Source organism: Megalopta genalis, unplaced genomic scaffold (assembly GCF_051020955.1).
Source record: "Megalopta genalis isolate 19385.01 unplaced genomic scaffold, iyMegGena1_principal scaffold0037, whole genome shotgun sequence".
NCBI lineage: Eukaryota > Metazoa > Arthropoda > Insecta > Hymenoptera > Halictidae > Megalopta > Megalopta genalis.
Window position 1 is genome coordinate 672,493 of NW_027476106.1, and position 24,973 is coordinate 697,465.

Sequence of the window (24,973 nt, forward strand, 5' to 3'; positions counted from 1 at the left end):
ATTTAGATTATTTAGATTATTTAGATTATTTAGGCTATTTAGGTGATTCAGGTTATTTAGCTTATTTAGGTTATCAGTCATTAGGTTATTACAAGGATTAATCTGCAACACTCACGCTACTAGTTCCGTCCCCTCTTTCTCAACGGAAGAAATCACTCTGTATCTCTTAATCGTCCTCTCGCAAGGATCCACTTTGATCTTGCAATAGCCGCCGGCAATCGTCGATAATCGTCAGCAAACGTTTACAAGACTCGAACCGCTTCCTCCAACAGCGGAGTCGAATGTTGCGTTCCGAAGCGTCCCGAGCACCGCCGATCTCGCGGTCGGCCATTATCCCCGCACGAGTCTGCAGATTGAAACAAATGAATCATCGAGTGAAAGTTGCCTATACCGCGCGCGAGCCACTTGTCACGACCGTTCGCGGAGGATCGCCCAAAATGCTAGTAGTGGGGGTAACAGCAGTCCTCTAGTCACACGTAGAACGGAACGATCGCGGAGTACGAAGGAAAAGAAAGGGAAGCGTTTCGCCCGAGTGCCGCCGGAGGACGCGTCGGTAAAGGCCTTTCCAGCGGGCCTTGCTTCTCGCGCGCAGTGATGACAGAAAGATGGACGAAGTTCGTGCATAAACAGAGACGGATCGGCTACTTTCGGGAAAGGAGAATAAATCCGGCGAAGGCGTAGGCGGTAACAGCTCGCGTACCGAAGACAATTTTTCCTGAATAAAAGACGCACACTCTCCGGACACGGAGCTTGCATCACGACGGAATCGTAAGCTCGAGATTTTCGGGAACGTTCAGTTGCACGACGCCTAGAAAAGCTACAACGATTTCAGCGCGGCCCATTTGCAACAGTCCGCGATATCCTCGAGGAGTAAGAAACGGGGTCGAATGCATCCGAAAAGTAGCAAAGTTAGCGGAAGCATTTGCATTCCCAGGCGGTGTCGAGCTGATTTATTTCTCCCGGCAAGAAACGTCGCGGCAGACGGCAGCTCCGGAGACGCTTCGCCGACCGTCGACCGTCGGCGTCGACAAGAAAATCCTCGGAGGTTCGTCGACGCCGACGCGGCGCGTCCTTCGGCTCGCGTTTTTTTTTTCGTCGACTTTCGGGCTGACGAATTCCGCGACCGTTGGCGAATCTTTGCGCGGTTTCCTCGATTCGAAAGTTCTGCCACGCCGCGACCACGATCCGCCTAATGCCTGGCCTCGAATTCCGCCGAGCTTGCACGAACTCGATTCTTCGCTTCCGTTTCCCGAGTCCCGTTTCATCGGATCGGCGCGAAACTGGCCGAAATCGCGTTCCAATGCTCTTTGCGAGATCTTTGGACGCGAGTTGAAATTGTTCGTCTCGGCGAGACGAGACGATTTGTTCACGACTTTTCAAGTCGAATAATTTTTATTGAATTAGTTCAAAGGACTTGAATTTTTTTGAGAGGTTAGATTGCATTTTCGATGGAACGAGTATACAGAACATTTTTTAGATCGCAATTGATAGTATAGAATAAATTAATAAAGAATAATATAGAATAAAAAGAAATTAAAAGATGAATAACATTTTTAAAATTGGTTCGAAGGACTTGAATTTTTTTGAGAGGTTAGACCAACCGGTTTTCTATGGAATTAGTACAAAAAAAGATTTTTAGATCGCCGAACGATAAATTTGATTGATTCAAGATCATTGGAACGATAACAAATTTAAGAAATGATGTTTTTCTTCAACTCTCGTATCCGAGCCCATAACAAAAATATAAATAATGCGAAATAAAATTGTTATACCACGTTCCAAGATAATTTTTATATCGTCAACGTTCAGATTTATAAAATTGTTAAAAAAGTGTAATAGTCGTACGAGTCACAAGACTCAATTGCATACGCGTAAAATGCACTTTTTAATACAAAATGGAAATACTATAAATCAGAGAAATGATTTTATATTCACGGTTAAAACGGCTTCGAGTGCAAAAAGGTTATACCGAGCGAAGGAATCTCTCAGAAAAATGCAACGTAACGATCCTCGCCCCGCCCCTCCCCTTTCCGCGCGCCCTTCGTATAAATAACAGGGAACATCTTATCGCTCGTGGAACGAGCTCGCGACGACCATGCATTGTCTTGGCCCAATTTCCAGCGTACGCTCCAATAATTTTTTGAAAACTCCCAGTCCCCCCATCCCCCACCCCGTTCGCATTATTCACGAGGTGACTGGCGCGGTTGCAAACGGGCACGTTCCAATTTCGATTGGACGTCGTCCCGAATAATCGCGTTCGGTAAAATTCGTCGGTCGCTCGACGAAGCAGGATCCTGCTGCAGGACCGTTGTAACAAAAATAGAAAAAAAAACAAAAATGATTTCGATCGTTGTTCCAGGGACCAGTTCATGGCGAGAACAGTTCACGGAGGCGTTGACCGTGAGCGGAGGGGACGAGGAGGACGCCGAGGGTGCCGGCGAGGCAGCGGCTCCATCCACCATGGACTATCTGATGCACTCCGTCACGATATTCTGGAAGGTGTTGTTCGCGTTCGTTCCACCGACGGGTAAGTCGACGCATACGGCCGCGCGACGCCGCTCTCTTTCCAGGGACGAATGGACTACTCTTTCTGCGACGCGAGACTCGGGGCTCGAGGCAGGACACGCGAGAAGAGCGAGAGAGAGAGAAAAAGCGAGAGAGTGAGAGAGAGTGAGAGAGAGAGAGCGAGAAAGTGAAAGAGAGAGCAAAGGATAGCGAGAGAGCGAGAGTGAGAGAGAGAGCAAAAGAGAGAGCGAGAGAATGAGAGAGAGCAAAAGAAAGATAGAGTGAGAGAGAGCGGACGAGAGATAGCGAGAGAGAGAGAGAGAGAGAGGGCGAGTGAGAGAAAGCGAGAGCGAGGGAGAGAGAGCAAAAGAGAGCAGAAGAGAGCGAGAGAAAGTGAGGGAGAGAGAGAGAGAGAGCGAGAGAGCAAAAGAGAAAGCGAGAGAGCAAAAGAGAGAGAACGAGATAGAGAGTGAGAGAGCGAAGGATAGAGAGAGCGAGTGATAGAGAGAGAGAGAGAGAGAGAGAGAGAGAGAGGGAGAGAGAACGAGAGAGAAAAAGGAAGCGAGAGAGAGAGAGAACGAGAGAGAAAAAGGGAGCGAGAAATCGAGAGGGAGAGAGAGAGAGAGAGAGAGAGAGAGAGAGGGAGGGAGGGAGGAAGCAGATTACATATGCTAGCTGGATCTGGCATGCGTGAGTTATGTTTGTTCACGCTCGCTGGATGGCTGACATTTATTCACCGGGAAAACTCGCAGCCTCTCCGAAATATCTCGTCGCGGGTTGCGCGCTCTCGCGAGCCTCTAATCGAATTTTTCGGGGCACGATAAAAAGACCGATCCGTTTTCACGACGATTTATCTTTCCCGAACTTCTCGTCATTCGTTTCGCGGCATTTTTATTTTCGCTCGGATGTAGAATCGTGGGGGCGGGGGAGTGGGGAGGGGGCGAGGAGATTCCAGGGGCGAACGACCAGAGCGGATTTTTCCGGGCGATTTTTCCACGGCGGTTTCGCCGTCCATTTTTCCGCAGACTTTTGCCGTTGCCGCCGCGACGAGCCGCGGATTTGTATCCGCATGATCCATCGCGGACTCCGCGATGCGAGAAACGCGATCGATTACTTACGCGGCCGACGATTATTTATTCCTTCGCTCGGTATGTACTTACAGTGGTGTGTGTGGCGTATTACGTTCGGATGAAATATTATTTATCCGGTACCACGTGATGCTAATTTATGCGATTCGACGAACTCGATTATTTTTCTGCGTCCTCGGGTTTCACGAGTGACGTTGGCATAGATCGTTGTTAGTTACAATATATTTTACAGCAAAACGATAATTCCTTGTTTTAACCTTAATTTGATGAATAAGTCGGGATAGCAATCGAACAGCTTTTGCCTTCAAATCTGCTGATCACTTTTTCCATAAATCAGGATTATATGAATTTACGATTTTTATTTATATTATGATATTATTTATTATTTTATTTATGTGATATTTATAATAACCTTAACTCGTCGCGAACGATAATATCGATGAACTGACGAATTGCTTGAGTATATGTTCAGAAGAATGAAAAATTTCATTCGATAAAAACAAACTGCAACGAAACACGGTAAATTCTCCCCCCCCCCCACCCCCAATTTTCCATCGGCTTGTAAGCAAAAATGGACAAAAATGGATCAATTTTTATACTTGCACGAGGCGCAAGGCTCGAATAATCGTATCTCCTCTTCCCAAATTGTCCATTTTAGTGGACGGTCTGGGCGTCAGTAAGGGAGACATTACCGTAATCTGAGCGTCAGTAAGGGAGACATTACTGTAATCTGAGCGTCAGTAAGGGAGACATTACTGTAATCTGCGATTGCGATTCTCGTCGATCGATATTTCGAATGAAAAATTTTATTCGATAAAAACAAACTGCTACGAAGTCCAGTAAATCCCCCCTCCCTCCCCCTCTCAATTTTCTTTGGCTTGTAAACAAAAATGTACAAAAATGGTTCGTTCGAGCCTCGGCGGCTCATTTTTATACTTGCACGAGGCGCAAGACTCGAATAATCGTATATTATATTTAAAAATCGTCGATTTTTCTTTACAAGCCGAAGGAAAATTAAGGAGAAATTATTGCAATTTCAAAAAAAAATGAAGAAGCGAATGTTCGAAACGAGCGTTGACCTTGGTCAAAAAATCCCGTGATTGCGATTCTCGTCGATCGACGAACGAGCGAAGGGAAAAAGCGAACGAGAACGGTTTGGCGCGTGGGGCTGCGGCGGGGGTGACGCGGGGGTGGCTCGAGGAAGCGAGGGGCGCGGCCCGAGCTCCGAGCTCGGAGCCTCGAGCCCCGAATTCCGAGGACAAACGGCTGCCCGAGTTGGGGAGGAGGCGAGGAGAAGATCCTCGATTCCCACTTCCCAGGGGTGTCCTCCTCGCGATAAAATTCCTCGAGACTCCTCGGGAACCCCTCGCTCCACCCCCGCGGCCCGCTCGCGTCCCGGTAACTCGCTACCTGTCCGCGGTAAAACCCGCGGGAACCTCTTTTGCCGTGAGAGGAATGTCTGCTTACGGTACTTACCCCTCTTCTCTCTCTCGCTGCAGATTCTTACGCGAGACAATGAAAAATCGCGCGCGAAACTCTCGCCCCCTTGGGCGATCTACGCGGTGTCCGATTCCGGCCGGAACAACCGTCTCGAATATATCCGAGGAGAGTCGTCGTCTATCCTGCCGACAAATCTTTCGAGTTTAATAGCCCGAGCTGGAAGATAACTAGGGGCGGCAGCTATTTTTCTGGGGGAACATTTGTAAAAGGTCGCGCGGTAGGTCGAACGCGCGCTTTTACATCGGGTGACTACATTTAGTGGCGAATCCAGTCGACGCCCGCGTGGTGGTCCATGAAAGTGTTTGTTACAGCTTTTAAATCGCGATAAATATTTTAAAATAATATTGATAATATTATTAGCATATAATATAATATTATTATTAATATGCAATATAATATAATATTAAATATAATAATATTATTAATATTAATATACAATATAATATAATATAATATTAAATATAATAATATTATTAATATTAATATATAATATAACATTAATTCGAAAAATGTTTCGAGGCTGCTTCGAGGACCGTTTCGAGCGAGACACACGGTGTATCCAGCGCCTTGCTACCTATGATGTTTCTACGGGAGCGAAACGGCGCGCCGATGGACCGTTGATAACGGTCCGGACGAAATTGTACTTAACGCGAGCTCACTTTTCACATTTTGTTCTCGAGTATAGCTCTTCCGCTTCCTTTCACGCGCTCCTTTTTTCTTCTCGCCCCCCCCCCCCCCTAACTTCCGTGCAATTCATATAAAATACACTTCTCCGAGCTGCTCCTCCCTTTGTAGTTACCGAAGCATCGCAGTTATCCGTCGCCGGAGCGACCATTTTAAACCTAATATTCATAAAGAACGCCGCGGCAATATCGTTTCGCAGAAGAGTTCGCGAGGTTGACTAATTTTTTCGAAATTCTTCGGACCACAGTAATGTCTCCCTTACTGACGCTCAGATTACTGTAATGTCTCCCTTACTGACGCTCAGATTACGGTAATGTCTCCCTAACTGACGCTCAGATTACAGTAATGTCTCCCTTACTGACGCTCAGATTACGGTAGTGTCTCCCTTACTGACGCGACGACGATTTCCATATTCGACTGCAAAAATAAACTTCGGCGAAACAAAAGCCAATTGAAGGTTTCTGGTTTACAATTGTCGAAGAGGATTCCAAAGGCGGTCGACTCGGAGATCCATCGACGAGCTTGCAGCAGGCAATGCGACAAAATGGCCGCCAAGGCGTGTTCCGTAAAAGCCTCGAAATTCTGGGTCGAAGCGGACCCAAGGTATGAAAAGCGGGGAGGCTGAAGACGGCGCGGCGCCGTTCGAACGGCAAAAATCAGCGCGGCGTCTGTGTACACCGAAAAAGGTTACGAATTCGACGAAAGTCCGCGAGACGTCGTCAAAGCGTGCCACGATTCAGTCGGCCGGAATTCATTTCGCGAATGTCTCTATATTTTCCGGGCAATGGGGTCCGCGATTCGCCTCGATGGAGACGCTTGGCTGCGCACGCTTCTCCTAAGGACGGTAAACAGCCATTTTCTTCCGGCTCTTCGATATCGGAGGCTCGTAAACATCTTACAGGCAGGCGTCGCTCGTCTTTTTCTTTTGACACGGTGAACTTCGAAAAGTCCACGACGAAATCTCGGAACCGTCGCGAACTGTACAACGAGGTACGAGAGAGTCGATTCCACGATGGTCGCGTTAGGCACGGTAATCGGAGTCTGCGAAGCATCGTTGATTCTACGAACGAGTGAGCAGGATACAATTCGCGCTAACTCGTAAATAAAGCCTCGTAGAACATTTTAGCTAAGGAAAAAGTTGCTACAAATGACCTCGGGAACTTCTCATTTCCAGGAAACGCCATAATTTTGGAACACATCAATATATAAAATAAAAATAAAAACAAATATATATATATATATATATATATATATACAGGGCGCAATCCGGAAATGAGAGGTTCCTGAGGTCATTCGAAGCAACTTTTTCCTTTGCGAAAATTTTCTCCGAGGCTTCGTTTACGAGTTATCAACGAAAAACACTGACTTATAAGAGGCGAGCTCGGCTGGCGCGCGGAGCCCGGTTCCGCTCATTGGCTCGGCCGTCTCGCGCCAAACGATCTCGCCTCCGATTGGCCACTGTTTTTCGTTGATAACTCGTAAACGAAGCCTCGGAGAAAATTTTCGTAAAGGAAAAAGTTGCTTCGAATGATCTCAGGGATCTCTCGTTTCCAGGAAATATCATAATTTTAGGACACCCTGTATATAAATATGTCATGGTCAGTGGTCAGTGATCAGTGGGCATTAGTCAATGCTCAACGTTAAATGTTCAATGTTTAACGTTCAATGTTCAATGTTCAACGTTAAATATTCAACGTACAATGTTCAACGTTTAATGTTTAACGTACAATGTTCAACGTTCAATATTCAATGTTCAATGTTCAATATTTAACGTTCAATGTTCAATATTCAATGTTCAATGTTCAATATTTAACGTTCAATGTTCAATATTCAACGTTCAACGTTCAATATTCAACGTTCAATATTCAATGTTCAATGTTCATTGTTCAATATTCAACGTTCAACGTTCAATATTCAACGTTCAATATTCAATGTTCAATGTTCAATGTTCAATATTCAACGTTCAACGTTCAATATTCAATGTTCAACGTCAAATGTTCAATGTTAACTGTTCAACGTTAAATGTTCAATGTTCAACGTTCAACGTTAAATATTCAATGTTCAACATTCAATGTTCAACGTTCAACGTTGATATTTGACCGGTCAAATAGTGATAAAAATATCGATAAATATGCCGGTATAATACCGATACATTGTCGAGGGTAATCTAAGCTCCATAGATATTGAATCATGATCGGTATTAAAATTGAAACGCAATCGGACGAAACATAATGGAAATTACGTTCGTACAAATGAATCGAACGAAAGCCGACGGATCCACCGCCACCCGGCGCGCCACCCAGTTCGACGCGTCGATCAATTTTTCATCGCGACTTCTAATCAATTTTCTACTCGATTCTCTTTTTACCCGTCGCGGACGGGGGCGAGGGGTGGTCGTTCCTCGGCCGGAGGAACGGTTTTCGCAGGTCGAAGCTTTTTAAATCGCCATCGAGTCGACGAGCCGCGTAAAACGGGGGAGGAATAACGACGAGATAGACGACGGGCTCTGGCATAGGGACGGACCGGTTTACATCTTCCGATGTAAAGGGAGGAACGAACGGCCGGCTGTAAAATTAACGTCCCGGCCCCGTTGGGGCTCGCGCGACGCCAATTCCGACGTTAAAGGCCGCCCCTGAGGAGGGCGGAAAAATTTCTCTTAGATCCGCCGGGCCTGCGACAAGCTCGCCCGATCCACCACCGCACGGGACACCTTTCCGGTGGAATCCGGGCGAAACCCTCCCGTCGAGAGATAGCGATCCGACGTAGGGTCGTTCTACCGGGTGTAAAAGAATTAATGTTCATGGCCCCGGGCGACGACGAATATACTCCGCGCGACGCGGTGGTTACGCCGCGTCGTAAGGACGCGTTGTCGCGAAATTGTTTGCCGGAGAATTAACAGTTAAAAGATGACGGTGAACTCTAATTGTCTTATTCCGGAAGTCCGCGGAATCTTTAACCTCGAATCACGAGTTTATTATTTATCGAATAAACGTAAGAATTTATATTTATTTATATTATTATTGTTATTATTATTGTAAGGATTTATATTTATTTATTTATATTATTATTGTTAAGCGAAGGAAGTTCTTGTAAAAGCGTTTATTATTTCGAGCCCCGGCTATGTTTAATATAATATAATAAAATAATATAATTAATGTGTAATATAGTAATGATATAAAAAAAGTAATATAATAATAATAATATAATAATAAAATTATATAATAAAAATAATAATTCTAACGCGTCTTATAAGTATATTTATAGGGTGTCCCAAAAATGTCTCGCGATCTGAAAGTAGGGGATTCCTGAGGTCATTCGAAGCAACTTTTTCCTTAGCGAAAATGCGATCCGCGGCTTCGTTTACGAGTTATCAACGAAAAACAGTGGCCAATCGGAGGCGAGATCGTTTGGCGCGAGACGGCCGAGCCAACGAGCGGAACCGGGCTCCGCGCGCTCGTTGGCTGGGCCGCCGCGCGCCAGCCGAGCTCGCCTCTTATTGGTCAGTGTTTGTTCGTTGATAACTCGTAAACGAAGCGTCGGAGAAAATTTTTGCAAAGGAAAAAGTTGCTTCGAATGACCTCGGGAACCTCCCATTTCCGGATTGCGAGGCATTTTCGGGACACCCTGTATATGTATGTATATATATTTCTTTTTCTTTCAAAAAGTCGTCTTGCGACGAATCGATAAAGAAAAGATGCGGTAGCGTAAACGCTTAAATAACCCTCGTAGGGTTAGGGAGAGTTCTGCGAGAATCGTTTCGTAGAAAAAGCATATTCTCGCAGCTTTTACGGTCGAAGCCGCGATAAATTGTTGAAGCTGGAAGTTTGATCTTCGAAGAAGTTCGCAATGTTGTTAGCGTTGCGCGCGACGCGGAAGAATTATTGTTACGGCTCCAGTGGGGAGGGGTTGGAGGGTGGGGGTTAAATTACGGCCGTGACGGGGAGGATATTTATCGGATAAACTTTTCATAAAATTGTTTACGCCGTGCAGCTTATATTTCTAGATTTATTCGAAACTCCCGATTGGAGGCGAGGCCACGAAATTGGAACTTGTTCCGCGAACGTCGAGAACAGCGAAATGAAGATTCTACGGGATATCGTAAAAATTGCAGAAGCATCGGGACGGAGGACCGGACGGGGACCGACCGTTCGTCGTGCTCGATCTATAAATCGTCCGAGTGTCGCGCGTCCTCGGTGCCCCGGGATCAATTAAATAATTCCGGAGATTAAAACTGCCGCCGCGATGGGTCGAACGAAACTTTTTCCGATACACTCGAGGAGCAGTCTATCGCCGCGCTATTTCGGCGGGAGTCATCGTGAAAAATGAACGCCGTTATTATTATTATTATTATTTGTCCCTTTATTAGAGAGACGTTATAGGACGGGTATTACTGCGGACGCTCCGAATACCGTGGTACTTTATAAAAGTAATAAAGTCTAACATTTTATGGCGTGCAATCTTCTGAAAATGAATCTAATAATTTTTTTTATACCGTTCAATATCGATTATTTATTACGTAGAAGTAACAGCAATCGCGGCTTTAATTCGTTTATTGACTCGTCGCATTCGGAAGCTTATGGAAACGCTTATGAAATACTCGTAACGGCGGCTGTGAACGGTGAATCGAAAGGCATATACGTATATTTTGGTAATAAATAATCAACTATAATAATAGTCAATATAATATATATATAATAATAATAATAATATATATAATATATATAATAGTCAATATAATAATAATCAACTATATAATAAGTAATCATTTACTTTGATAAAAAAGTCGACGTACACTGTCGCTATCATCTAACCTCAAATATTATTTACTAGCACAGTGTTTGGCGCATAGTTTTTAGTGTGTGTATACACTAGTGCGGTGCTTTACCGAACTGCGTACCTTAACCTGTGCGCTGCAGCCGGTGCGAACACGCTCTTGATCATGGAGTATTCACCTACAAGATGTCCCAAAAATGTCTCGCGATCCGAAAGTGGCGGGTTCCTCGGGTCATTCGAAGCAATTTTTTCTTTTACAAAAATTCTCTCCGAGGCACCGTTAACGAGTTATCAACGAAATAGCAGTGACCAACGAGAGGCGAGCTCGGCTGGCGCGAGGCGACCGAGCCAATGAGCAGAACCGGGCTTCGCGCGCTGGTTGGTCGGGCCGCCTCGCGTCGGCCGTACTCGATTCTTATTGGTCACTGTTTGTTCGTTAATAACTCGTTAACGGCGCCTCGAAGAAAATTTTTGTAAAGGAAGAAGTTGCTTCAAATGATACGAGGAACCCGCCACTTTCGGATTGCGAGACATTTTTGGGACACTCTGTATATAACCTAATTTGTAAAATGCTACAGTGAGAATATCTTGATTCTAGAAAATGCAGCTGTGTGTGGAACACGCGATCGGAACCTGAAATTATTATTATTATTATTATTATTATTCCGGAATCGAATATAGAATAGAATGGACACATAATATCGAATATAATCGAATATAGAATAGACACATAATTGCAGGTTATGGTACACTTATGGCTTCTTTACATTGCGCTTTTCAATGGAATCTGTGCTTTCTAAGATCCAATATTTCGAGAAGAGTACATAATTCAAGTTAAAGAATAACAGCTATAATAATAATAATAATAATAATAATAATAATAGTAATAGCTCAACTTGTCAATTAATTGGCATAAAAGATCATATTTCCTTTACCGTATTTTTCTCTGGCTACGGTTATTGTTTTTCGGGTTCGAAAAGGTAAATCGAACGGATTAATAAGTTCCGTTGTTAACGGGAAATTAATCGAGATATCTAACGAACGGAACGCCGCAAGAACGAGAAGAAAGCCACGTGGCAAGTGGAACCGCGCAACAATGATGCAGCAATTAGCGTAAATAATTGACGCCACGGCGATCGATCCCGGCGGTGAATATAATCCGGAAACAAAACATTGGTTTTCGTATAATGCTCGCTGTTACAGAAATACATAAATTAATTCAATAACGCCGGTCCACGTGTGTACGTACATACACGATCGTGTCGCAAACATGCTTTTCCCCGTAATTGAGCGTCGACTATCCATCCAATTTAATCCCCCGAAATATCCCACGGTTACCGTGGGACGAGACTTTCGAATCCCTCTGCGCTTCTTTTTTTTTTGTCATCGGGACCCCCGTGGCAAATTACGCGGGCAATAATTATTCACGAAATAAATATTAAATATATCAACCCTTTGCACTCGAGTGTGCGGCGACTCTGAGGCGCCGCCTAAAAAATTGCTATGCTATTTTTCAAAATAATTGTGATAGTATCAGGCTCCTTTATATCTAAAAGACTCTTAATAAAAATGTAATATATAATAATATATTTAATAATATAATAATAATAATAATAATAATAATGTAACATTTTTAATAGTATATTTAATAATATAATAACGATAATAATAATAATAATAATGTAATATATAAAAGTATATTTAATAATATAGTAACATATTTAATAATAATAATATAATACAATAACGGTTTTCTTATCGATCGACATAACCGGCAAACGACAAGTTCAAAATCGACGAACGATTTCTGAATTTCCATGGTTCGTCGACAGCAGCAGGTAGCAGCGGCGTGCATGGTTTCGAAAGCATTATCTCTCGTCCAAACGTTCAGCTAAACTTAGCTGAAACAGTATCCCGAAACCGCGGTGGGTTTTCCGAGCGAGGAAAACTGCGGCTCTAAATCATACGGCAACGTGGAAACGAAAGTCGGCGGGGGGGGGGCCAGCCGAGAAGACAATGGAAGCCACAAATCTCTCTCTCTCTCTTTCTCTCTCTCTCTCTCTCTCTCTCTCTCTCTCTCTCTCTCTCTCTCCGGAGCTGGAAACCCTCTTTTGGACAGGATAATATCATCGAGCCCGCGCCGCCTCGCGCTAGTTAGGAGCTACTTTACTCGCAGATAAAGCTACTTTGCTCATCATTTTCGGGAGCACGGGTTATCTATGCGCGTTGCTCATTATCACGCGCACGCACCCTTTCCTCTCGATGACTCTTAGGCGTTCGTTGGCTCTTCTTCGCGCGTCTCCCCTCTTCCCCCTCTTATTTGCGCAGAATATTCGATCGGAATCGAAATTTTTGTGACAATGCGTGATCTAGTAATTATAGTAATTTCTCCGGGAAATGCCAAATTTCGGGTTGCTGTGAATTTCCCCGGGCTAGCCCGACGCCTATGCGATTTATTTCTACGTCGATGCTAAAGGTCCACGGAGTCGAATATTTTAGTGACTTTTTGACAAAAACCTAATAAATGATAGTAATAATTCTCATAATATTCTAATAATAATAATAATTCTCATAATATTCTAATAATAATAATAATAATTCTCATAATATTCTAATAATAATAATAATTCTCATAATATTCTAATAATAATAATAATTCTCATATCGATGTGCAGTCAATTTTTATTGCTTGTCAAATGTCCAAAAAATATTTATTCCTCCACAGTTGAAAGTAATTATTTTTTCAATATTTTCGGTAAAAATTTCATTGCAATATCTTCGATGGTTCAAAAGTTATAACAAAATGTCACTGAATTTCTCGATCCAGTCCACTTTGCGGAGCTACGATCCCACTTCCGGGTGCTCCCCCCCCCCCCCTTTGCGGGTGATCGATACCCGCAACGTGATCTATCACGTTGATCACGAGCTACAGTTACCGTATCATTTTTTGCCGGCGAGCGATCGGAGGGTCGGACAAGTGCGGGGATGGGGGGGGGGGGTCTTCCCGCCGCCGACATCGAGCGACCTTGCCGGTCGGTCCACGTGTCTTCGTCCCCCTTTGATTTATCGTTTCAATCGGATCCTCGTACTTTTTCACGCCGAGTCGAGATCCGCCGGTCTATTAACGGTGTCCAGCGCGCAGCTTCCATTCGGTCGAATTCCGTAAACTGTACTCTGCACTCTGCAAGCTCCATTCTGCAGGCTGCACGCTGCACGCTGCAAGTTTTGCAAGCTGCACTCGGCAAGCTCTGCAAGATGCGCTCTGCAAGCTCTGAAAACTGCGCTCCGTGCGTTGCAAGCTCCGCAAGTTGCACTCTGCACGCTTCAGGTTGCAAGCTCTGCGAGACTGCACTCTGCAAACTGTACTCTGCGATCTGCAAGCTGCACTTTGCAAGCTCCACAACCTGCAAGCTCTGCAGGCTACAAGCTCTGCGAGGCAGTACTCTGCAACCTGCAAGTTCTGCGAGGCTGCACTATACAAGCTCTGAAAGCTATACTCTGCAACCTGCAAGCTCTGCAAGCTGCACTCTGCAGGCCACAAGCTCTGCAAAGCTGCAGGCTGCAAGCTCTGCAAGCTGCACGCGCGTCTGCCGTAATTAGAATAATATTAAGAATGCCGCCTTTGACGTGGCCGCGGGAGGACGCCTCGAGCGCGCGCTTTCGGGAACAACGAAATAAGAACGGACGGGAAATAAAGAAGCCGAATTTGTTTGTAAACACGACGGTCGACGAGCAGCGTTAAAATAAAGCGCTTTGTGGCGCGCGTTATACGTGTATAGCACGTGCCCCGTAGCTATGCACTCGGTGTGCAGGGAACGCAGTTCGCGCAAAGTGGTCCAAGAATTTCGACGCGATTCGCCCGGGAAACGATGCGAAGGAACGGAAACGCGGAAGCGAAAAAAAAACAAGCGGGCCGGATAACGAACGCAACGATTTCGGCAAACGGAATGGGGCGTAAAAAGCTAATGAATACGGAAGCTAAAAAATGCGGGTGAAGCATGAAATACGGAACGGAGAACGCGGCTGTAAAACAGGGGAAACGGGCCGCGTGCTCAGACTTAATATCGCGAGCCCCTTTTTCGTTTATTTTTTGTTTCACGGACTCGTAGTTTCGTTTCGGGCAACGTTTACAGTTTAGCGTTCGTTTTTCCTTCCGTTTGGGAAGGCCTCGCCTCGCGCCGAGCCGTTGTTTGGGATGATCGTGCATATTGATTTGCGCGCAGCGCCGCGCCGCCACGCCTGCAAAAATGTTGCGCGGCCCGTTCGCACGGTTTGCCCGCCGACGAAAGTTACCAGGAAGACGACGAAAGATAATCGAACAGAATGGAAAATATATGATCGATTAAAGTTCGTTTCTTGTATAGAAAAAATTGCGTTTCATTTAACATTGAAACACCGAAATTACTTTCTTGCCAATATCCCTTGTCACGTCGCTTTCGGCGGTTCCTCTCCGCCGCAGAAGGAATATTTTCCGTAGACAATTTTTTCACACGTTCCGCGAACATTCGGAGGTTCGATCTTTCCTCCGACAGACACCTCCGAGCGACATTTCCGACGAAATGCCGCTGCGAGGCGAATTTTTCCACAAATAAGACAGAGCACGGCGTTGCGACGCGTGCGAATTATTGTCAGATAAACAAGCTACGGAGGCTTGCGGACGTCGCATATTCCGAGCCGCGTTCGAGAATTTCGCCGCCGTTAAAATTCGCGTTTCAAACGGAACTGTACGGAGGCCCGTTGCAGCCTCGGCCCTGCAGACGAACCGAATCGCACGACTTGTTTCGAATCCATCAATTTCCCAGCGCAGCTGTCCGATTCAAAGGAAGTATAACGCGCGCGCGCGCGGCTCGCCGCACGTAAACTATAATAGTTTATATTCGTTCAGCGGCCACGTCAAAGGCGGCATTCTTATTATTATTCTAATTACGGCAGTCGCGCGTGCAGCTTGTAGAGCTTGCAGAGTGCAGCTTTTGCAGAACTTGCAGGTTGCAGCTTTGCAGAACTTGCAGTATGCAGCTTTGTAGAGCTTGCAGTATGCAGCTTTGTAGAACTTGCAAGTTGCAGCGCGCAGTTTTGCAGAGCTTACAGGTTGCAGCGTGCAGCTTTGCAGAGCTTGCAGGTTGCAGCGTGCACGGTACAGCTTACAGAGCGCAGCCTCGCAGAGCTTGCAGCTTGCAATCTGCTTCGTGCAGAGTGCAACTTGCAGAGCTTGCAGCGTGTACAGCTTGCAGAGTGCAGGTCGCGGAGTATAGCTTGTAGAGCTTGCAGAGTGCAGCCTAGCAGAGCTTATAGCTTGCAGAGCTTTCAGTTTGTAAAGCTTGCAACTTGCAGAGCTTGCAGCGAGCAGAGTGCAGCTTGCAGAGCTTGCAGCATGCTCGCACCGCTAAGCGATTCCCTCGGGCGACGTCGCATCGGGTCGCGTCGTTTCCGCTTCGAGCTTCGTTTTCTTCGCTCTCGCCCTCTTCCCTCCTCCTCGTCGCCCTCCCGCATCGACTTTCCCTTCGATCCCGGACTATTTAGCGGTACTCGTTTCTCTGCATATTTCACAGGAAGAATATCGATGCAAAGAGCATTGCGGAGTCGCGAGCCGTTAAATATTCGGCAAGCTCGCGCATATTTCGCTTACTTTTGCACAGTATGACAGCAATGAATATTCCAGACGACGATCTCTGGCTTTCTCTCGTTACGATTCGTCTTCGCGGTTCGGCAGGTTATATTTAACCTCGACTATCGCGGACGACGAGGCTCGACTCTGAAACAATGTACAGGGTGTCCCAAAAATGACTCGCGATTTCTGAGGTCGTTCGAAGTAATTTTTCCCTTAGGGAAAGATGCAATGAGAGGCGAGCTCGGCAGTCTCAACCTTTGGTATACCCTGTGACGTTCCATTTTAACGATCTGAGAATTAACGTAAGTTAATAACTCGAACGAAACATCCTCTTTCGAACGATTTAAAGCGTTCTACTAAAAACATTTAATGACACGCGGAATGTTAACATTTAAAAAAAACGAAGAGAACTCGGTTACCAACCCAATAGAAACCGTCGTCCAGCTAGAAGACGAGAGACTATCGTCGCAAGCTCGACGATTCTTAAGCAGGAACAATAAGTAACCATCCGAGCTTGTGGGACAGCATTAAACGTATCCGGCCATTTCCCGGCGACCCAACGGATAAACTCTGCCGTCTCGCGCAGGCCATTACGGAGATTATGAATTTCCATTCGAACGAGCCCGCCGCGGCGCGCCGCTCCGGCAAATCATCGAATCGAATCGCATCGTTTCCACAGCATATCCGGAGAACCATCCTAGACAAGAGAGAAAAACACGCTCGATTTAACGTCGCGGCGAACCGACTTGCATCGGAAACGGAAAATCCGTGTGAAAAGCAGAAACGGCTGATCGCAGCCTGCAGCTTGCAGCGTGCAGCTTGTAGCCTGCAACTTGCAGCTTGCAACTTACAGAGTGCAACTTGCAGAGCTTTCAGCTTGCAAAGTGCAGCTTGCAGAGCTTGCAGAGTGGAAAGTGCAGCTTTCAGAGTGTAAAGCGCAGCTTGCAGAGTACAATTTACAGCTTGCAGAGCTTGCAGAGTGCACGATTCAGCTTGCAGAACGCAGGATGTAGCCAGCTGCGCAGCAATTTGAAGAGTGCAGGATGCCGCTTGCAGAGCTTGCAACTTGCAGCATGCAGCTTGCAGTTTCGACTTGCGCCGAAAACGGAAAATCCGTGTGAAAAACAGAAACGGCTGATCGCAGCCTCCAGCTTTCAGCGTGCAGAGTGTAGCTTGCACAGCTTTCAGAGTGCAGCTTGCAGAGTGGATGATGCAGCTTGCAGAGCTTACAGAGTGCAATGTACAGCTTGCAGACTTGCAGAGTGCACGATGCAGCTTGCACTTTGCAGAGTGCAGGATGCAGCTTGCAGAGTTTGCAACTTGCAGCGTGCAGCTTGCAGCTTGCAGCGTACAGCTTGCAGTTTCGATATGCGCCGAAACCGAAAAATCCGTGTGAAAAGCAGAAACGTCTGATCGATCGCGATCTCGATCACGCGCGCGCGTTCTAATAATCGTAGTCGAATAAACCGAGCTTTCTGCGCGCGAGAACTCCGCCGCGCCGCGAGAGCAACGACGGCTCCCGTAATCGCTCGGATATTTTTCTCAATTAAGAGCGCAATTCCCCGAACGCGGGTCCTGCAAAAATGAGCGCCGGCTCGGCGGGAAAATGGCGATCGATCGACCCGACCCGGCCCGGGCCGGGCCGGGCCGACTAGACTCGACTCTCGCTCCGGCTCGCTCCGGCTAGCAAGCGGCTGCTGCTGGGATTGCGGCCCGCGCGGAAATTACCTGCGGAAATTTCATTTCGCCGGGTTAGGCTCTCTAATACCGGTCGAGAGAGAGAGAGAGAGAGCTATTGCGCTCTCTGTATACCGGATCGTAATAGGAAGATACGATGGACCCGCTCTCGGGATTATTACTACTTATCGTCCGGCGGAACGCTGCGAATTTCCTGGCTGCGAACGGCTGTTCCAAGATCCAGACGATCGCTTCGTATCGGTTCGGTTTCGGTTCTCGGTTCTCGGAAAACTTGATCTCCTGCGACGCCGCGCGATGCCACGGTGCTCCTCCGACATAACTCGATCAACTGTCGCCTACAGTAATGTCTCCCTTACCGACGCTCGGATTGTCCACTAAAATGGACAATTTGGGAAGAGGAGGCACGATTGTTCGAGCCTTGCAACGCGTGGCCTCCGAATTGCCCTCGAATCGTGTCACGTGATACATGCATCTGGATAGACGCCTTTCACGGATTTCCAGATCCTCGAATTACTCATATTTGAGAAATAATAGAACAAGAGAGCGGCTAGCTAGGTCCGAACAGGAAGATGGACTGGGGCCGGGGCAGCTGTTAGGCCGGTTGTCGTTGTCATCCGGAGGAACCCGTGGTCTACGCTGATAGGCGATATCCCCGCCCCCCCCCCCCGGATAACAGAAACAGAGAGATCCTCGATAATAGTTGTGTAGTGGAGGTAGCACACGCAACGGCAATAGTACCGGGCCGGAATGGTACCGGCGCGGTATGTCAGAGACTGTGGAACCCAGTGTCCTGCGATACGCGATACGCGGTACACGCAGAGGTGTTCGCGCGGATTCTACAGTCCTGGACGCTGCGTCGGGCTAATTGCATGCTGTACAATGGGATAACTATCTCTCTCTCTCTCTCTCTCTCTCTCTCTCTCTCTCGATTTCTCTCTCTCTCTCTCCAAATTTTTAGATTTCTCTCTTTCTCTCTTCAAATTTTTAGATTTCTCTCTCTCTCCCTCTCTCTCGATTTCTCATTCTCCAAATTTCTCTCTCTCCCTCTCTCTCGATTTCTCTTTCTCCAAATTTCTCTCTCTCTCTCCAAATTTTTAGATTTCTCTTTCTTTCTCTCTCTCGATTTCTCTCTCTGCCTCTTTCTCTCCCTCTCTCCAAATTTTTAGATTTTTCTCTCTCTCTCCAAATTTTTAGATTTCTCTCTCTCTCTCTAAATTTCTCCCTCTCTTTAGATTTCGTTCACTCTCCCTGTCTCTCTCTCTCTCTCTCTCTCTTTGAATTTCGCCCTCTCTCACTAGATTTCTCTCTCTCTATATATATATATATATATCTGGATTTCTCTTTCTCTCCTCTCTTTGTTATATCGACAACGACCGCGTTAACCATCCTCAGGGCTTCACGAACGCAGCTCGGTGCAGCTCGGCCAAATACTAAACACAGATTTCGTCCGGAGAAGTTTGCCCGGTTTTCCACGGCGGCGACATCGATCCTACTTTGTTTGCCGGGCGCGGGCACGGACGCCGGCGAAACAGGCGTAATCGACGGGCCGAGTCCTCCGAGGAGAAATTCGGCAGCCCGTGTGCGGTGATCGGGACACCGCCGCTCTCTCGGGTGTCGCCACTCGCCGATAAATCACGCCGCGACGCGGCCGATATTCGGAGGGGAGAGCCAGCCGGAGATCGATAGCGGCGGGAGCTGACCCGAGACCGCGGCAAATGAGACGGATCAGGCGACGACGACTGGATCATCGCGCTCATCGATCGCGCTACGCGTCTCCGCAGCTTCCCTCGATACCGGACGCTCGGAGTCTCCGTCGCGGAGTCGCCGGTGACTCTGAATTCGTTGCTGCTGCGCGACTTCAAATTCGACGCCTTGCGACTTCAAATTCGATACTTTGCAAGTTCGAATTTGATGCTTTGCGACTTCAAAATTAACGCTTTGCGACTTCAAATTCGATGCTTTGCAACTTCAAATTCGATGCTTTGCGACTTCAAATTCGACGTTTTGCAAATTCGACGCTTTGCAAATTCGACGTTTTGCGACTTTTAATTTGATGTTTTGTAACTTCAAATTCGACGCTTTGCAACTTTAAATTCGACTTCAAATTCGACGCTTTGTAACTTTAAATTCGACTTCAAATTCGATGCTTTGCAACTTCAAATGTAACGCTTTGCGACTTCAAATTCGATACTTTACAAGTTCAAATTTGATGCTTTGCGTCTTCAAAATTAACGCTTTGCGACTTCAAATTCGATGCTTTGCAACTTCAAATTCGACGCTTTGCGACTTCAAATCCGACGTGTCGGATCCCCTTGCAGACTTGATTAGCTTTCTCGCGACGCAACAGCTTATTCGAGCCGAGCCGCGCCGCGACAATCAGGCTCCGATCCAAGGCCGGCGATAATTCGCAAAGTTGATTTCGCGCTCGCGCCCGACGCTCGCCAAACATCCGGTGCGGTGCGCGGTGTGCATACGTATCCGCTAACCAACTATTGACCGAGGCACGCTAAACAGCTCGTCGCTTCTGCAAACTAGCCGGAGCGGGGCCCGTAAAGCATTCGAACGCGGCATCGGCTTTAATCAAGCCCATTGTCCCGAATCAGCGGCTAATTCGAAAAACAGGAACCCGCGTCCGCGCGTTTGCTTCGTTAGTCACCGTCGCCGTTGCTGTTGTCGCCCGCGAGCGCGCGGGGCTGGTTAATTGCACCGACGCGAGACGCGGCGCGTGCTAATTATTTAAGAGCTCGATGTCCTGGCTCGCCAACTTCCTGCCGAATTCTCGGATGCGGGCTCGCGGGACGAGGGGGGGGGCGAGGCAGGATAGATTGGAGAGGAGAGGGAGAGAAACAGAGAGAGAGAGAGAGAGGAGAGAGAGACGAGAAAGAGAACGACCGCGAATAATCGGTCACCGAATGTCCCATAGGAATCGAGCGGGGTTTCATCGAGGCGCGGGAGGAGCCTCGTTGCTCCAGAATTTCAGTAGGATTTTGAGATTTCCGATAAATTTGCTGTTACGCGACTTGACGATGCTCGAGACATTGCATACAGTCGAATCTGTTATTGTGCGGGATTTTTTGTATGCAATTTTTCTGTGGAAAGGTCTCTTAAAGATCTCTCTTCTGCACGAAGCGATCTCCCCCTATCACTCTCTCTAGATTACTCTCTCTTTCTTCTCTCTCTCTCTCTCTCCAAATTTGTCTCTCTCTTTCTCTCTCCATCTTTCCCTCGATTTCTCTCTCTCTCTCTCTCTCTAGATTTCTCTCTTTCTCTCTCTCTCTCCAAATTTTTAGATTTCGTTCTGTCTCTCTCTCTCTCTCTCTTGCTCTCTCTCTCTTTTGCTCTCTCGCTCTCAATCACACTCTCTCTCTCTCTCTCCTATCTTTCTCTTCTCTCTCTCTCTCTCTCTCTCTCACTTCTCTCTTTCCTTTCTCTCTCTTTTCTCTCTGTCTCTCTTTCTCTCTCTTCTTTTACACTTTGTCTCACTCTTCTCTCTCTCTTTTCTCTCTATTTCTTTTTTCTCTCTTCTCTCCCTTCTCTCTCTTTCTCTGTCTCCGATGCCTTACGACCAGATCTGGATAAAATAACATTTTAAATAACAAACAGTAAATAGAAATTATATTTTAGATCAGACCTGAATTTTTAAAAACAAAATATTTTATTTCTTCGTAAGAACATATACATATACAAGGTATTCGAAAAATCGACGCTCGAACAATCGTATCATCTCCTCTTCCCAAATTGTCCATTTTTGTGTACTCGATTTAAGCGTCAATTCCAGATAATTTAATATACATACTTCGGTCGATATTAACTTCGATCCAGCACCGCGGACACCGTAAACAGTTCGAACTTGAAATTCACGATCTTCGTATTCCAGTTTCCAACGACGACTGCTCCGAGCCAATTCGAAGTCTCGCTCCCCAAATCGCCGTTTGGCCGAGACCGCACCGCGCGATAAAGTTCGAGTTTCGACCACTTCGAGCTATTTGAATTTCGAGCAATTTCGAAGTAGCTTCGTGCTCCGCGGCGCGGCGCGGCGCGTCGGTCCCACGGTGTCGATGCATCATCATAGTTATCGCGAAGTTCAGACGAGACTCGAACTATCCTTCGCCGTGTTACGCGTGTTCGGTATTGTTCGTCGCTCGCGTTTCGCACAGCCACGGTTCGGCGAGCGAATATACGGTTAGCAGGTGCCGTCTCTCGTTCCTCTCTCGTTCGATGAACGTGACCCGATTGCATCGTATAAATTATACCCGGCTACACGTGACAGCCATTCTAACCCGTGTTATACGGTTTCACCGATACCGTGTATCCGATCGGCCCGATCGCGTCTCTCTCTCCGTCTCCCCACTCCTCCGTTCGCCGCCGCGCCGCGCCACGCCGCGCCGCTCCGCTTCTCGCGATGTTTATGCAAACAAATTTCTGCGGATTATGATCCGGCAATGCGGCATCCTGTCCGCTGTCCAAACAGTCCTACGCATCCTTTTCAATCTCTCTCTCTCTCTCTAGTATCGATTCGATATTAGAGGCGACGTCGATGCCTCTGGAACGATCCTGATTTTCGCGAGAAATTGCTTTACGATTGCTTTGTTTTTAACGCTGTATTTAGGGAACACGTCGGAATAGCCTATTCGAATTTTACTATTACGATTATTACGATGATTATTATTACGATGATTACTATTACGATGATATTACTATTACGATGATTACTATTACGATGATTACTATTACAGAGTGATTACTATTACGATGATTACTATTACGATGATTACTATTACGATTATTACTATTACGATGATTACTATTACGATGATTACTATTACGATGATTACTATTACGATGATTACTATTACGATGATTACTATTACAGAGTGATTACTATTACGATGATTACTATTACGATGATTACGATTACGATGATTACTATTACGGTGATTACTATTACGATGATTACTATAACGATTATTACTATTACGATGATTACGATTACGGTGATTACTATTACGATGATTACTATTACGGTGATTACTATTACGATAATAGCCGAAATTCCTCGCGTTCGAGGTTATGAGAGGCTCGCGAGACTTGGGAGGCTTGCGAGGCTGCGAGGCCTCGAACCGCAGCGTTTTCCGTAAGCGGATTTCGCGCCGAGCTTCGCCGCGGCTCGGCTGAATTATTGCGGCGATTTCGTTGCGGTCGCGTTCCGGCTGACGAAACGGTAAACACCGGCGAAGTGTCTGTAAACACGCGCGGCCGCGTTTCCGCGGCAAACTGCCTCTCTCTCTCTCTCTCTCTCTCTCTCTCTCTCTCTCTCTCTCTCTCTGTGTGTGTCTCTCTCTCGATTTCATTTCTCTTTCTCGCTCTTGATTTATTTCTCTCTCCAATTCTCTCTCTTGATTTTTTTCTCTCCCATTCTCTCGATTTCTTCCTCTTCCTCGATTTCTCTTTTTCTTTGTCTCTCTCTTGATTTCTCTTTCTGTCGCTTCCTCGATTTCTCTTTCTCTCTCTTGATTTCTCTTTCTCTCTCTTTCTCTCTCTTGATTTCTCTCCCTCTCTTTCTCGATTTCTGTGACTCACTCTCTCTCTGTCTCACTCCCTCGATTTGTCTCTCTCTCCTCTCTCACTCTTTCTCTCTCTCTCTCTCTCTCTCTTCTCGATTTCTCTTTCTCTCTTTCTCTCTCTTGATTTTCCTCTCTCTCTCTCTCTCTCTCTCTCTCTTTCTCTATCTCCCTCCCCCTCTCCCTTCCTCTGACGGAATCATCTACTCAGGTTCGAAAATTACTTTCCCCGCTAATCTCTCTATCGTATCCCCTTAATTCGATTAGAATCCGGAAAACGTAACGCGCGCCCGGCTTAACTCCTCGATCGTAACTCGATTAGACAAAACCCCGCGCGTCTAAAATCAAATCGATCAATTTTAGATCGCCGGTCGATCGCGTTTCGTTTCCTCACACTTCGTATTACCTGAGAGTGTAGCATCACCTAAGAATTCCAGGGCGACGTTATTTCTTTTTTTGTATCAAAGCCGAGATCAGCTGTTCCGCTTTTTTCTCGATAAAAGAACGGTTTAATATAATTTTCGATAAAAGAACGTCGAATGCGGTTGCCACGCTTCAAATCCTCGATCTTCGTAGAGAACGTCCGCCGAAGACAATTGAAAGAACCGGCGGAATCGTCTCGCCGGCTTACCCATTGGACGCTGGTTCATCGAAACTACGTTCGCCAACGCGCCCCGAGAATCGGGCTCGAGGCTGATCCAGCGACGTAACTTCGGGGATTAGGCTCTCCCGCGCGCATCGAACGAGGCGAGGCCCCGCGCGCCTAATCGTCCGGATATCTCGGTCTCTCCCGACACGGCGGAACGGATCGAGCTAATGGAAAATTCGCCGGAAATAGAGGGACGAAAATAATGGCGGCTTCGCGGGGCGACCTTGGGTGCGGCTTCTGCGAGAATTACGCGTCGTCCTTCGCAGGATTAGGGATCGCAGCCGCCGCCGCGGTAAAGCGTTTCGGGGCCTCGGGCGAAGATTATCCGAAGGAATATTGGACCGGGTCGGAATCGTCGGAACTCGCTTCGGAATTTGATTTCTGACCGACGAAAGCCGTTCCCCGCCCCGCGCCGTTTGCGGTCCCGGAGAGTTCGCGCGAGCAGAGTCGGTCCGAATTCCGCGTCGAAAAAAGTCCCAGGTCTACTTTTGCAGGAACTCGGACAGGTCGACGAGACTTTGCTGAAATTACTGCGAGAACGACGCGGGACGCGGGAAAAATAACGGGGACGAACGAACGAACGAATGAAATTCGTCCGACGGAAAATACCGGAACCAAACCGCGGTGGAGAAGTTTTTTGGTGACTTTTCTGATCAAATTGTAGAACTTTCGGTGGAACGAAGTTTTACCGAACGAAAGCCAAAATGTTTCGGGATCGAGGAAAAATTCGAGTCGACCTTTCTTGACCCCTTTGCCACGCGTCGAACGGTTCGATTCTCGATGCCGATTTTTACTAATTATTTGTTAATTACGAACCGTTTTGTCGTCTTCGATGTTTAAACAGTCTTCTTTTTCTTTAAATTATTGCTGTTGAACATGAACCAATTGCTGTAACTGTAGAAATCGA

At 46.7% G+C, this 24,973-nt stretch overlaps 1 protein-coding gene across 1 annotated transcript in view; it reads left to right on the forward strand.

Moving 5' to 3' along the window:
* Calx (sodium/calcium exchanger 3) overlaps positions 1-24,973 on the forward strand; it is a 182,691-nt gene that overhangs the window by 99,486 nt on the left and 58,232 nt on the right. The window contains exon 5 of the mRNA XM_076527693.1: positions 2,360-2,527. Within this exon, the coding sequence (XP_076383808.1) occupies positions 2,360-2,527 (168 nt within the window). The remainder of the gene's footprint in view (positions 1-2,359; positions 2,528-24,973) is intronic.